The following is a 12,082-nucleotide window of genomic DNA, read 5'->3' as shown; positions in this document are numbered from 1 at the left end:
TGTGTGTGTGTGTGTGTGTGGCGAGGCCAGTTAAAATGTTGATAGGCTGAACACCGAATAAGCTTAATGATTAAGAGCAAAAGTTTAGGTGTGTCAAAGTTTTGAAATAAATTTTTACATCCATTTTCCCTGTTAAAGTGCGTTCTTTTTTGTTGTTGTTATCTTAGCCTTTTTGCATTATAGAAATACCCCCTTTGCATGTGAATTGAATATCATTCAATAACATAATAATCAAAACAACCAGCAGTTGAAGGACAAAGTGAATAATTCAATTATTTATCTGACTCCAATTTAATCAATCTGACCCCATTAAAGTTGTATCCTTTAACTTCTTATTCTTTAAAGTTAAAAATCTTTCTTAGAACTGATAGGATAGAAAACATAGGATTTAACCTGAACATTTAGATAACAAAAGTTACATTCACTTTAGCTTACAACATTATCAGGTAAAAGGAAAGTTTTTTGCTCAAATAGTCTGATTAAATACTCCACATACATTTTCTGTACTGACAGATTCATAAATCTGAAACCTTATATGATTGGGCTCCTGTTAAAAATAAACTTCAGTCGCCTGCTTCAAACTTTCGGATCCTTTAGAGGAATTTAAAGATCAGCAGGAAAGGCTTGATGCAAATTTTACTCTTATATGACTAGTTTTTCTAGTGTTTAGGAATAAAAACATCTGACCTGCTTCCTGTTCATTATATCATTATTCTGATTAATGGATTTCACCCAACAGGCATCATATGTAAATGTGGGCGGTCATGTTTTGATGCATCTGGATGATGTCACAATATTGCATGAATTCAAAACAAATAATTTTTGCCTTTTGGTTTTATTAATGTATTGCGTTCTTATAATGCCATATAAATGCTATTTGGACTGGAGAGGAAGTTTTGAGATCTTTTACTGCAAGATTAATAAAAAATCTAATTGAATTGATTAGCTAATAAGTATTTCCATATTATGGCCAGTCAATACAAATAACCAATAAATGGTCTATTAAAATTATATACTCTTTTGTCTAAATAAATTAATATATAAAACACTAAAAACTAAAATAAATGGTTAATAAAGTGAATTTAAACATCACAACATTATAAAGTATGAAAAAAATTTGCTAAAGATTTGCTAAAGATTACATTTAACAGTGTCATTAAAGTTAGTGTTTTTAAAGATGAACTTTAAGAGAGCATTTAGATGATGACAAATATAATCTAAATGTAAAAATAGAGGAAATCAGCATGCACAATTAAATATCTGATATTAACTGATACTGATAAATTACAAAATCTCTAATAACGGCTGATAAATGATATGGTACAGATATATCAGTGTCCAGAAGCTTTTTAGGGCTGAACAGCGTATTCTTTATATTTGATAATGTAAATCAAAGTAACATCCATAAGATGGTGATTCTTTATGTTGTTTTTATTAACACTCTTTTATACACTTCGACACAAAAGAAATATTGTTGTATGTTTAATATGGATTATTCTTGGTGTGCTCCATGATAGCCATCAGGGCCAGCCATGTCTCCTCAGCAGTCGGGACGATCTGATTGGCTGGCAGGATGAAACCATAGAGACCAGTGTCTCTCAGCTCAAAGGTGTAGGAGTACTTGATGCCCTGATTGTAAGTCCAGTCAATAGAGCCTCCACTGGCTTGGTCTGAGAACAAAACAGAGATTGTTAGCAGGGTAACCGTGATGCAAAACTAACGTTAAGTGAATCTTATTAAACTCACAGATGGTGGTAATGATGCTTCCATATTTGTAGATAGTGTTATACAATGACTGCAGCTTAGTAACGGCCTTTCCGGCGAGATCATGCTGAAGAGATAATACAGGATTAATTTTAAATGTTGTTAAAAATATATCTAGAATATTATGTTTCCACATACATACCAGTTCAGCCTGGTCTTTGGCAGGAGTCGCTGTGTATCCGTATGGATACAGGAGAAACTGGGAATAGCTGTGGATGGACACAAAGGCCTTGAGGTTGCGGTGAGATTTCACAAAGTCCACAATGGCCTTGACCTCTGGCTCAGAATGAGCTCTGGGTCCATGGTAGGTCTGAGAGCATGGGTCATTGCTGGATCCAGGACCTATAGATGAAAAAGGTGAAACAGAGAATTACAAAAAAAGTATTACATATTTCAATCTTTACAGTCCCTTAAAAGTTACTGATAACACTATTTCAATAGTCCACTTTAGACATTCTACTAACTACAAGTAGCTTTGCAGCCAACTACATGTCAACTACCAGTCATTAGAGTATTAGTAGACTTTCTGCTTAATATCTGCTAACACATCATTTTGATGGTTCTACATTCTACTGACTATAAATACATTTGCAAGTACATGTCAACTCATTTTACTAACCCTAACCTAACAGTCTACTTATAGTCTAAAGAGAGTTAGCTGACATGTAGTTGCAAAGTTACTTAGGCCACATCCACACGAAGCCAGAGCTTTCCCTATCCGATATTTTTTTTCCCCGTTCAAAAAAAAAATTCCGTAAACACGGCGTCGTCTCAAGAAATATCTGCGTACACACGAAACCACTGAAACCGACTCAAAACGATGTAGTATACATGCCAGACCAGTATGTGGCGCTGTAATTCTGCCACAGACATACACTAAAAACGGAGAAGAAGACTTGGAGCTCGCGCATAAACCTTGCGCGCTGTATACAACAATAATATTAGGCACAGTAGCTTCTTTTTTTCTTTCTTCTTTTTTAATCAAGAACTTTGTTGAACAATATGAAAAACCATAAATGTAGTTGCTGTGACTTAACGGTGTCTGACTAGTTGACACTTGGTGTGATGACATCATCGTTTCACAAAATATACGGATTGGCCGTACACACGAAAACGCAAGGGCGGCGTTTTCAGATTTATCCACCTTGGGACCCGGTTTCAAAAAATAGCGGTTTCAGTCTCCGAAAACGCCGGATCCGTGTGGACGAAACGCCAATACGATAAAAAATTTATACGTATACAGCGAAACGCGTCTCCGTGTGGACGGGCCCTTAGTATACTTGGGACTACTGAAATAAAGGGTAACCAAGTTACATTTTTAGGTTGGTCTGCCTCAGTGGTCTACCAGTCCAACCACTCATCAATGTCAAAATAATTGAGATGACCAATCAAGTCAAAGAAGGCAGGCAGACCCCCCATCTGCCCCAAGACTTGGGCCTTACAGTACAATTGCAATGATAAAAACATCTCACCTCCAAAGTTAGAGTCCCAATTTCTGTTGGGATCAACTCCAACACATTTAGAGCCTGGGTTCGGCTTTCTGGTTTTACGCCACATGCGGTGTTCATTCTTGACCTATCAGACACACACTAATTATTCATTATATTTAACGAATAATCCAGGAAACTCACTCTCCCAACAAAGTCTGTGAACCATCCCCCCAAAACTGCAAATAACATCCCAAATGCAGCTAACACCGGCATCTGGTTACAGGACACATGAAGACTGAGAAGGTTTATGACCCAAAGGAATTTTAGAGAGAGGTCTGACTCTAATTATTGCTGAAAGGGACAAATAAACACTTTTAATATATATACTCTATATATAACCACTTGAGAAATTTATAAACATGTATATAATTTTCCCATCTCATGATCATCTTCCTTTTATAGGGTTTGGCCGGTGTATTAATTCAAATTAGTTTGGATTAATGTTTCAGAATTGCATACTTTGATTAACTAAAATCACATGTGTACTGTAGCATCTATGAACTCCAATTTTCATTCCCTGTTTGTTAATTTACATTATATTTTGCGAACTCTGACATTAGTATTATAAGAATCTTGAAGGTTATTTTCTTAAACACCCAATTAAATTACATATACATGGCTGGCTAGAACACAAAGGATCGTAAAGTTTCCCGCCAAAGGAAAAACTTCTTATTGGCTCACACACCTCCAGAGGGTGTGACATCTTTACACTTTAAAAGATGACTGATCATAAGATCAACCGGTTTTTCCCTGTTTTCTGAGAAATTCTGATGTGAAGATGATGCTGAGCTAGAAGTCTTCCAAGGGCCCTTAAGTTTGTGCCAGGCTACGACCGTGCATTCACCAAAGATCCTCTGACTCAAATTGGTTCTCTCTCATTAAGACAACATCAGCAAAGATCAACTGGAGCCTCAACAAATTGCATCAGGATAGTTTTACCCAAATGGGCGAAACATGCAAGTATCAAACTTATTTCTCCATTATTTGATAATTCCCTACCCCTTTTAAAGAAGGGTGTGTTAGAACTAAAAACTGATAGTTTGCTCAAGGCTATTGATCTGCTCAATTTCAAACAATGCTATAACTTCTCGCTTTCTTGTGTTCTGCTTCAGCTCTCTTTTCCTTCGGAAACTGTATGCATGTGTGTGTGTGTATATGTTAGATTAGTTCAAGTGTTTAATGTAGTAAAAAAAAGTCTTGTTTGTATCACACTCAAGGTTGTTTTGCTCATAACTGGAGTCCCTAATCATGCAGATTTTGGCTACATACTCTTGAGTAGTACTGTACAGTAAGAAAATTAACATTTCTTAAAATTAATAAATAATTAATAATGAGTGTTCATTGGACGAACATGTTAGTTGATTCTGTTATTTAATTCTGCTACATCTAGTTAATTCTATTAACTGAATATTTATAATTAATTATAACAAGTTATTCATATTTCTTTTGAGCTAATTTGCTACATGGACCTTAAACAAACAGATTCGCAATTGAAAAACAGTCAGTTGGGATTTATTCCCAAAATATAGTTGTTCTGAATTGAATGTGCATGTGAAGTCTTCAAGGCATCAGATTCTAAAACTCACACTGATGTGGGTGTAGGCGAAACCATCAGGGTTGGTGACGATCTCCAAGAAGATATCATATTTGTTAAGGATGTCGGTGAGGACGGGGTCACGTCTGTAGTCGGTCACAATCTGCACAAGACAAAACACACAGGTATATATGCTTAAGTCAATTCGTGTTCCATTATACCAATGAATATTTTTAAAAGCATGTTTGTATTTGCTAACTCAAGAATAAATAGCTTTACCTTCTTGGCAAACCATACTCCGCAGGCCTGGGTGACCCATTCTCTGGAGTGGATGCCAGTGTCAATCCAGATACCTGGACGGTTCGCTCCAGTGCTGAACTGAGTGAAAGGACATGCATGATCACAATGAAAAAAAACTTAATTATATTACACATCCTGCATTTAAATATACATTGAGAAAGTATGAAAGTATGATATTCAAAATCTATTTTGAAGCTGAATAATGTAAATTTAAGTTTACATTAGTTAACATCAGAGTTAAAATAGGCTACTGCAGAGCCATTCATAGTTTAAACTTTCTCAACTGTGCTTTAGGAGTGCTATGAAAATGCCTTTGTTTTGAGCGACACATTTATTCTACACAACACCAAGTTACCAAAGTGAGTTGTGGGCGGGCTATATGTGAGTTCACAGATACTCGCATAAATAGTTATATTAGGTGGGGCAAGTGATGCAGAAATTTCATCATAAATCTGGAAATGTTTTGGATTTTGAAAAAGTAATGAGGAGTGACCTTAGTAAAACCTGATATCATATTGTTGTCACGAAGTCTAGGTGTGATGTAGGTAGAAGACAGGACGAGGATGAAGATACCGATTGTTAAGTCTGACGTCACGTGTGACGTTTAGCCTTTTCCGGGTCCAAGCGCTCCTCTCGTCCAGAAATAACAATGGTGGAACCTGTAAATTTATTTACGATCACGTCTTTCTTAGTGACGCACCCTTGGCGGTCAAAAAGGGTTTAAATTCCTTTAACACCAACAGAGTGGTTAGTGTAGCTCATCACTCAGGTAATTAAGGGTAGAGTCCAGGCATCAATGAAAAAGAAGATTTACGAGGTTGAAGTGAGTTAGCTCGGGACACGGGACACAGCACTGCAGCATTGTAAAAACACTCAATAATAACCAAAACACTAGCGAAAGCGGTAGGTAGGTAGAGAGGACCTGGACTTTGGACCCGGAAAGAGTATTATCGGAGAGTGGTTACGTCACGACTTAACAACCGAATAGACTTTATTAAAAGAAAGATTACCATAACCAAACTTAAGTTCTTGTGTTAACAACAACCAGATAAATACACATGTAAATTAGGATAATTAACAACACACAGCTGGAGAGAATGACTAATCATATCAGTGACCATAGTGACAAACTCAGACGGGAAACTAGAACAGATTATGTTACAATTGTAGAGATACATTTGTTTCGAATTCTTTTTTATTTGTTTGTCTGTTGATGTCCAGTGCATTTACTTTTTTATTAAATGAATGTTAATTTTTCGTTTAAACTTTTCACTCAAATTGTTAATTGAATTGATAATTGATCATAGATAAGTATGAAATAAGAAAAATGCTAAATAAAAGCAGTAACGCTCTCAAACTTCTGGTTGCAAATAATAATCACATATACGGTGTTGGGTAAGTTACTCTAAAAACGTTATGTAGTGACTGAGACAAATTAGACACACAATTATTTGTTATATTTAAAACCCCTCAACCAACAACAAAACGAGACACCAAGGTATGTGGACAACCCCCGAAGAGCAACTAACACCCAGGCATGAAAGCCATGTACAACCAGAGTTAACTCTGACTCCATTTCCCTATTGAAACACATATAATACCCATAAACATGAACATGCATTTCTCAAGAACATTGTATGTATGATTAATTACTGTCTTATAGTTTCTTTTGTACTGTATACTGTTTTAAGCATGCTTTATGATAGATCCTCTAGTTAATGTAACCACAGCTATACACTGTTTCCTATCAAAATAATCCTCATTTAATACCCTACACATTGGTTTACATCACCTCTTCATTACATGCGCTGTATTGTTGTTAAATTATTTCAGAGTATGAAAGGACACAAACTGCTAATCCAGTTACATGCAAAAGACCATGCTCGAAGAGTAAACTTTTCCTCCAAAGGTTAAAGTTATACCCTGGAGGAGTGACTGTCCTCAGAGTTTAAAGAGCACCCGCACACTCCCTCTCTCTCTCTTGCTCTTCTCTGTGTCTTCTGGTTGCTGTTTGTGTGGGGCCTCACCCGGCCCCAGAGCCGGCTTGCTCAACATATCAAGCCATGTGTAACTTCCACAACAGTAACAGAGTCAGACTAACTACCCAAGTTCATCATAATTTCATCAATAATTTCTCCTGAGACTGCATCCAGGGGCTTTTTCAACAGCCAATTGCAAGCATCGTACAATTAACTAACTAAACATAGGCTTATATGTATTTATAGTAAGCTGTGAACCCCTTTGTTAACAAAGTTGTTTTGAAATAAGAAATTCCCCTGTTCTGTTCCGATTTCATTCATTTTCACTTTTCCATTTCCCGTGTATGCGTTATTTGGGTCTAAGTTTTTGTTTAGATTAGTTACGTGTTTGTGATTTAGTTAAACAAAGCTTTTGTGTACATTCTTGCGAGTTGATTCTGGTCTACTTGTAAATCAAATTCAATTTAACGATGCGATCACAGCTACATGTTTTATTTTTCCTGTGGTGATGAAAAATATCCTTTCTGAGAGTTAATAGATGATCAATACTGAGTGTTCGCTGGACGAACAGATTAACTGATTGTAATAATAATTCAGCTACATCGAGTTAATTCTATCAACTGATATTTATAAATACAAATATTTATAATTGATTATAACGAGTTATGATTAATTATTCATATTCCCTTTTAAGATAATTTGCTACAGTAATTAATAGCTACTAATTACATCTACAACAGTATGATTAGATTACTGTACTAATTACTCTCTCTACAAAGTATTGCATTACTTATTACTTACCTCGACCAGTTGAACAATATATTTAGCATTCAGATCATCGCCTTCGCCTGCCTTCTCCGGCTCATCACCTCTATTGTTTTATATAGAATTGTTCTATAGTCTAGACTCTATACTATTTAATGCAATTATATCAAAAGTAACTGTAATCAAATTACAGAAAAAAATAAGAGTAATCCCTTACTTTACTTTTTCAAGGGAAAAGTAATTAAATTACAGTAATTAATTGCTTAGTAATGCATTACACCCAAGACTGCACATATATAATTATTGATCATGGCATACCTTCAGGACGTTCAAGGGGCGGCTCTCATAGCTCTTACCAATCACAATTTTGCTGACCAGATTACTGTTTTCTGCCACAAGCATGTCCATGAAAGAGTAAATCTGCAAACAGCATGGTGAAGATCAAATGATTATAGATTGTGTGTGTAAAATTGTTTAAAAGATACAACAGGTAATGAAATTCTGAAAACAAACAAAAACGCATTGAAACATACTCACAGAGTTCAGGTCATGGTAGGTGCAGTAGACAAAATCGTCTGTATTTTTCGGAAAGACGCGATATTTCTCCATCTCACGTTTCTCATCATCCAGCAAATCCTTATGTTACAGAAAGCCATCAAATAAGCAAGGATTTTTCAACTTTTTTTTATTTTTATACCACAGCTTTGAAATAGTCCCACCTGAACATTCTTAATCATGACATTATACTGGATCTGATTGTATGCCAGGAACGCCCTGACAGCCTGGAGGCTGTGAAAGGGGACACGAACATCCACAGGCAGAGACTCATGAACGGGCTCCATCCAGAAGTCCAGCTGAACAAAGGAAACAAGGAAATTTGATGTTTACAGTTTCCCAGTTAAAATACGAAATGCATATGAAAAACAAAAAATTTAGACATCTGGTCTTGATGTGAGACTTACCCCAAGATGCCTCTGTTCAGAAAGTTCCTTCAGGAGAGAGATTTGTGCCTCATCTTGTGCAGTGATCCGAAGAACCTGGTCTCTGACATCATCAACACCATATGTTTAATTATGTTTTTAAGACCTGATATGTGGCGTTATTTTATATGAAGATATTTTATAAGATATGAAAATATTTAAAAACATTTTTCAAAACAACTTATTTTGTGTTCTACAGAAGAAAGATCATATTGGAATGTCATAATTGTGAGTAAATAATCAGTTTTGGATTAACTATTATCCATTTAAGCCCTAAAGTGACTCACCCCTCGAACGTCTTTTTGGCAAAAACAGCCACAAACAGAGCAGCTAAAAATGGTAATATGTTCATCTTCTTAGAGAAAGTAGCTATCAACGTTAAAAATCACACTTTATATTCTGTCACTGTAGCTTTGACCATGTTGACCCTCCTCCTTAACACTCAGCTTCCTCAGCAAGCCACAGCTTCCTCCTGAGATTCTTAAAGAGATAGTTCAACCGAAAATGAACATTCTGTCATAATTTACTCACCCTCAAGTTCATACAAAATTGTTTGAATTTCTTTCTTCTGCTGAACACAAACTCACTGTCCATGTTCAAGAAACCAGTTTGAGATGATTTGAGCTTTGTGATGTGCGTTATCTTGCTGGAAGTGGCCATCAGAAGATGGGTACACTGTGGTCATAAAGGGATGGACATGGTCAACAACAATACTCAGCTGTGGCGTTTAAACGATGCTCAATTGGTACTAAGAGGCCCAAAGTGAAGTCAAGTCAAGTCAAGTATATTTGTATAGCGCTTTTCCCAATACAGATTGTATCAAAGCAGCTTCACAGTATTAAATTAAAATAATACAACAAGGTTTGTTTCTAGTGGAATTTATTGATTGATAAAATTAAATTACATATCCCCAAAATATCCCCAAAATATCCCCAACTGAGCAAGCCAAAGGCAACAGAGTGAGCCAAGAAAATACCCCCACACACCAACTCCTGTTCAAATCAAACCAAAGTGCTTTCTAAGATGTGAAAGATGGGTTAAGATCAGTAGCGCCTGGCCGTAAATGTAGGTAGGACCAATTCTGACATACAATCATAATGATAGAGCAAGCAATAATCTCAGACAGCTAAAAAAAAAATATTTCTTACATTATTTCTTGTCACGAGTGGTTGCAGGAAGGCAGAAGAGAATGAAGATTCAGTTTCAACACAAAGTTTTAATGATGAAGATGCAACAAATAAACAAACAGGCAGGGCAACACACACTAAAGCAACGTACACCAAACAGTGAGGGACCAACTTATATAGCAAACACAAACGAGGATGAAGATGACACAAATGAAGTGGAATGAGGAGCGGGAAAACTGAACAAAGGAGCACATGATGAGAATAAAAACAAACTGAAAGTCCATGAAAACAGAAACTAACAGAACATAACGGTGACATTTCTATGAGTAAAGGAACCTGTCGTAAAGCACCGGTAACTGTTTCAGCACTTCAACGCCGCCGCGCTCACAATATGGTGCACAAGCGCCAGGTGCGTTCTCTGTGAGACGTTCTAACCACAATGGTCCTTATAACATACTGGTTCTATCACTGACGGACACGCATAATCTTCAGGAACATTGGCATTTCTCTGTTCTTGTGTATGGAGGCCAACTAGTAATAGCTGTGCAGGTAAACCTCACTCCCCTGATCTCAAGATGCGCACTAGCGACTGATGCTACAGACTGCAATCTTTAGCATCCTTCCAAGCATGGCTGCCTCCCACACCGGCGTCCCGGGTTTGAGGCCAGCACAGAGCAGGACGAGTAGGACCTGAGGGGTTACACTTGCTTCGCTTCATCTGCCAGTAATCACTCAGTATTAGCTCTGCAGCCGCCATTTATCCAACACATGGCCCCGCCTTGATGCAATGATTGACGGCTCAGAATGCATTTTCAAATCCACACTGAATTTTGCAACATTGATCGTGTGATATTTAATGAAAATTCAATCACAAGTGCTTAACTGTGAGTGTAAATGCAATAAAGAAAAATAACATTTAAATAAACGGAGTAATTCCAATATGGTCCTCACACCATCGGTGTAAAAAATAAATTTGAATATTGCTATCCATATGCTTCCATAGAGTAGAACTCGCTAGAGTCATCCTTTATTTACTGCCTTGGAGCTGTGACCTTGTATTTGAGAGAAGGGAAGCCTGCTGCTGTGGTTCCCACAATATTTTGCTATACTAATGATATACAATTTAGAGTAATGCAGCCATTTTTCCTATATGTAACTTAGTATAGAAACATAAGCTATATTGACTCAATGTAATCAATATGCCTCAGATGGCATTGCCTGAAATCAGACAGATATAGTAAAAACAAAAACAAATCAACGAGTCATGGGGCAAATATGCAAAATTATTGGTAGTCCTTTTTTATAATAATAAATGAATATATGAAAAGTTTAATATATTTTATATATGTTTTAAGTATTATTATTACTATTATTATTAATTAAATTAGATATAGAATTATACATTTGAATATTCTATTAATATAGAATGGGGGAGAGGGTTATATTTGAATAAATACACAGTGGCAATGACAAACTAAATACTTAATAATAACATATATACCATTTTACCATATCAAATATTTCGAATATGATTGGAAAAAAACTTTCATGTTTGAATGGAGCAGATGGACGGAACAGTTCCATATATACCAAAACTTGTTACAGGTCAATATGACCAAACCATGTTAATCATTCACTTCTTCTGGAGTTTTCTCATCTGCACAACCACACGATAAGCCATATCCTGACAGGAGAGGCACACCTAAATGTTAAATATGTCACATAGCTTATGCATTTATATCTCTTTGCAAAACAGGATCTTGCTTTGTGGAATAGAAGAGCAAGAAACACTTGAACCAAGGATATTACCTTAGTTGACATTAAATAAACTCAGACAGGCTGCTTGCTGCAAATTTGGTTCTCACAGCCTTGTATAACACTGGAGTCTGAAGGATGAGAACAATGCAGCTGTTTATATCTTAATTTTTAGGGATTACGGTGCAATTTAGTCAATACATAGACTTCTCATGAAAAATATGATTGATTGCAGAATTTAATTCACTTAAGTTTGCTTAAAGAAATTGCTTTTGTCTATATGAGGATTTATAGTGGTGGCAACTTATTGGTTGAAAATTTGTCAGCAAAACCTAAACCTCCATCTCTGTGAATGTGCTGAAAAACACTTTTGTAATCAGGTCGATGA

The 12,082-nt window shown here is 36.2% G+C and overlaps 1 protein-coding gene across 2 annotated transcripts in view; it reads right to left on the bottom strand.

Annotated features, from left to right (window-relative positions):
- Positions 1–1,419: 1,419 nt before the first annotated feature.
- Positions 1,420–12,082, bottom strand: part of LOC309490326 (carboxypeptidase A1-like) — a 57,574-nt gene continuing 46,911 nt past the window's right edge. The window contains exons 1-11 of one of the 2 annotated variants that reach the window (XM_082159429.1): positions 9,100–9,239; positions 8,795–8,876; positions 8,552–8,686; positions 8,370–8,468; positions 8,151–8,252; positions 5,068–5,166; positions 4,841–4,951; positions 3,237–3,339; positions 1,907–2,106; positions 1,747–1,831; positions 1,420–1,670 (exon numbers count right to left, since the gene is read on the bottom strand). In XM_082159429.1, coding sequence (XP_082015555.1) covers positions 1,483–1,670; positions 1,747–1,831; positions 1,907–2,106; positions 3,237–3,339; positions 4,841–4,951; positions 5,068–5,166; positions 8,151–8,252; positions 8,370–8,468; positions 8,552–8,686; positions 8,795–8,876; positions 9,100–9,164 — 1,269 coding nt within the window. In that variant the 5' untranslated portion in view covers positions 9,165–9,239 and the 3' untranslated portion in view covers positions 1,420–1,482. Of the gene's footprint in view, positions 1,671–1,746; positions 1,832–1,906; positions 2,107–3,236; positions 3,340–4,840; positions 4,952–5,067; positions 5,167–8,150; positions 8,253–8,369; positions 8,469–8,551; positions 8,687–8,794; positions 8,877–9,099; positions 9,240–12,082 lie in introns of those variants that run through there. The other variant, XM_082159427.1, reaches the window with a different exon arrangement.

The sequence above is a fragment of the Leuciscus leuciscus genome (genome assembly GCF_965113295.1).
Source record: "Leuciscus leuciscus genome assembly, chromosome: 25".
Lineage (NCBI taxonomy): Eukaryota > Metazoa > Chordata > Actinopteri > Cypriniformes > Leuciscidae > Leuciscus > Leuciscus leuciscus.
Note: the sequence above shows the minus strand (reverse complement) of the source record. Positions and strands in the feature narration are given on the sequence as shown.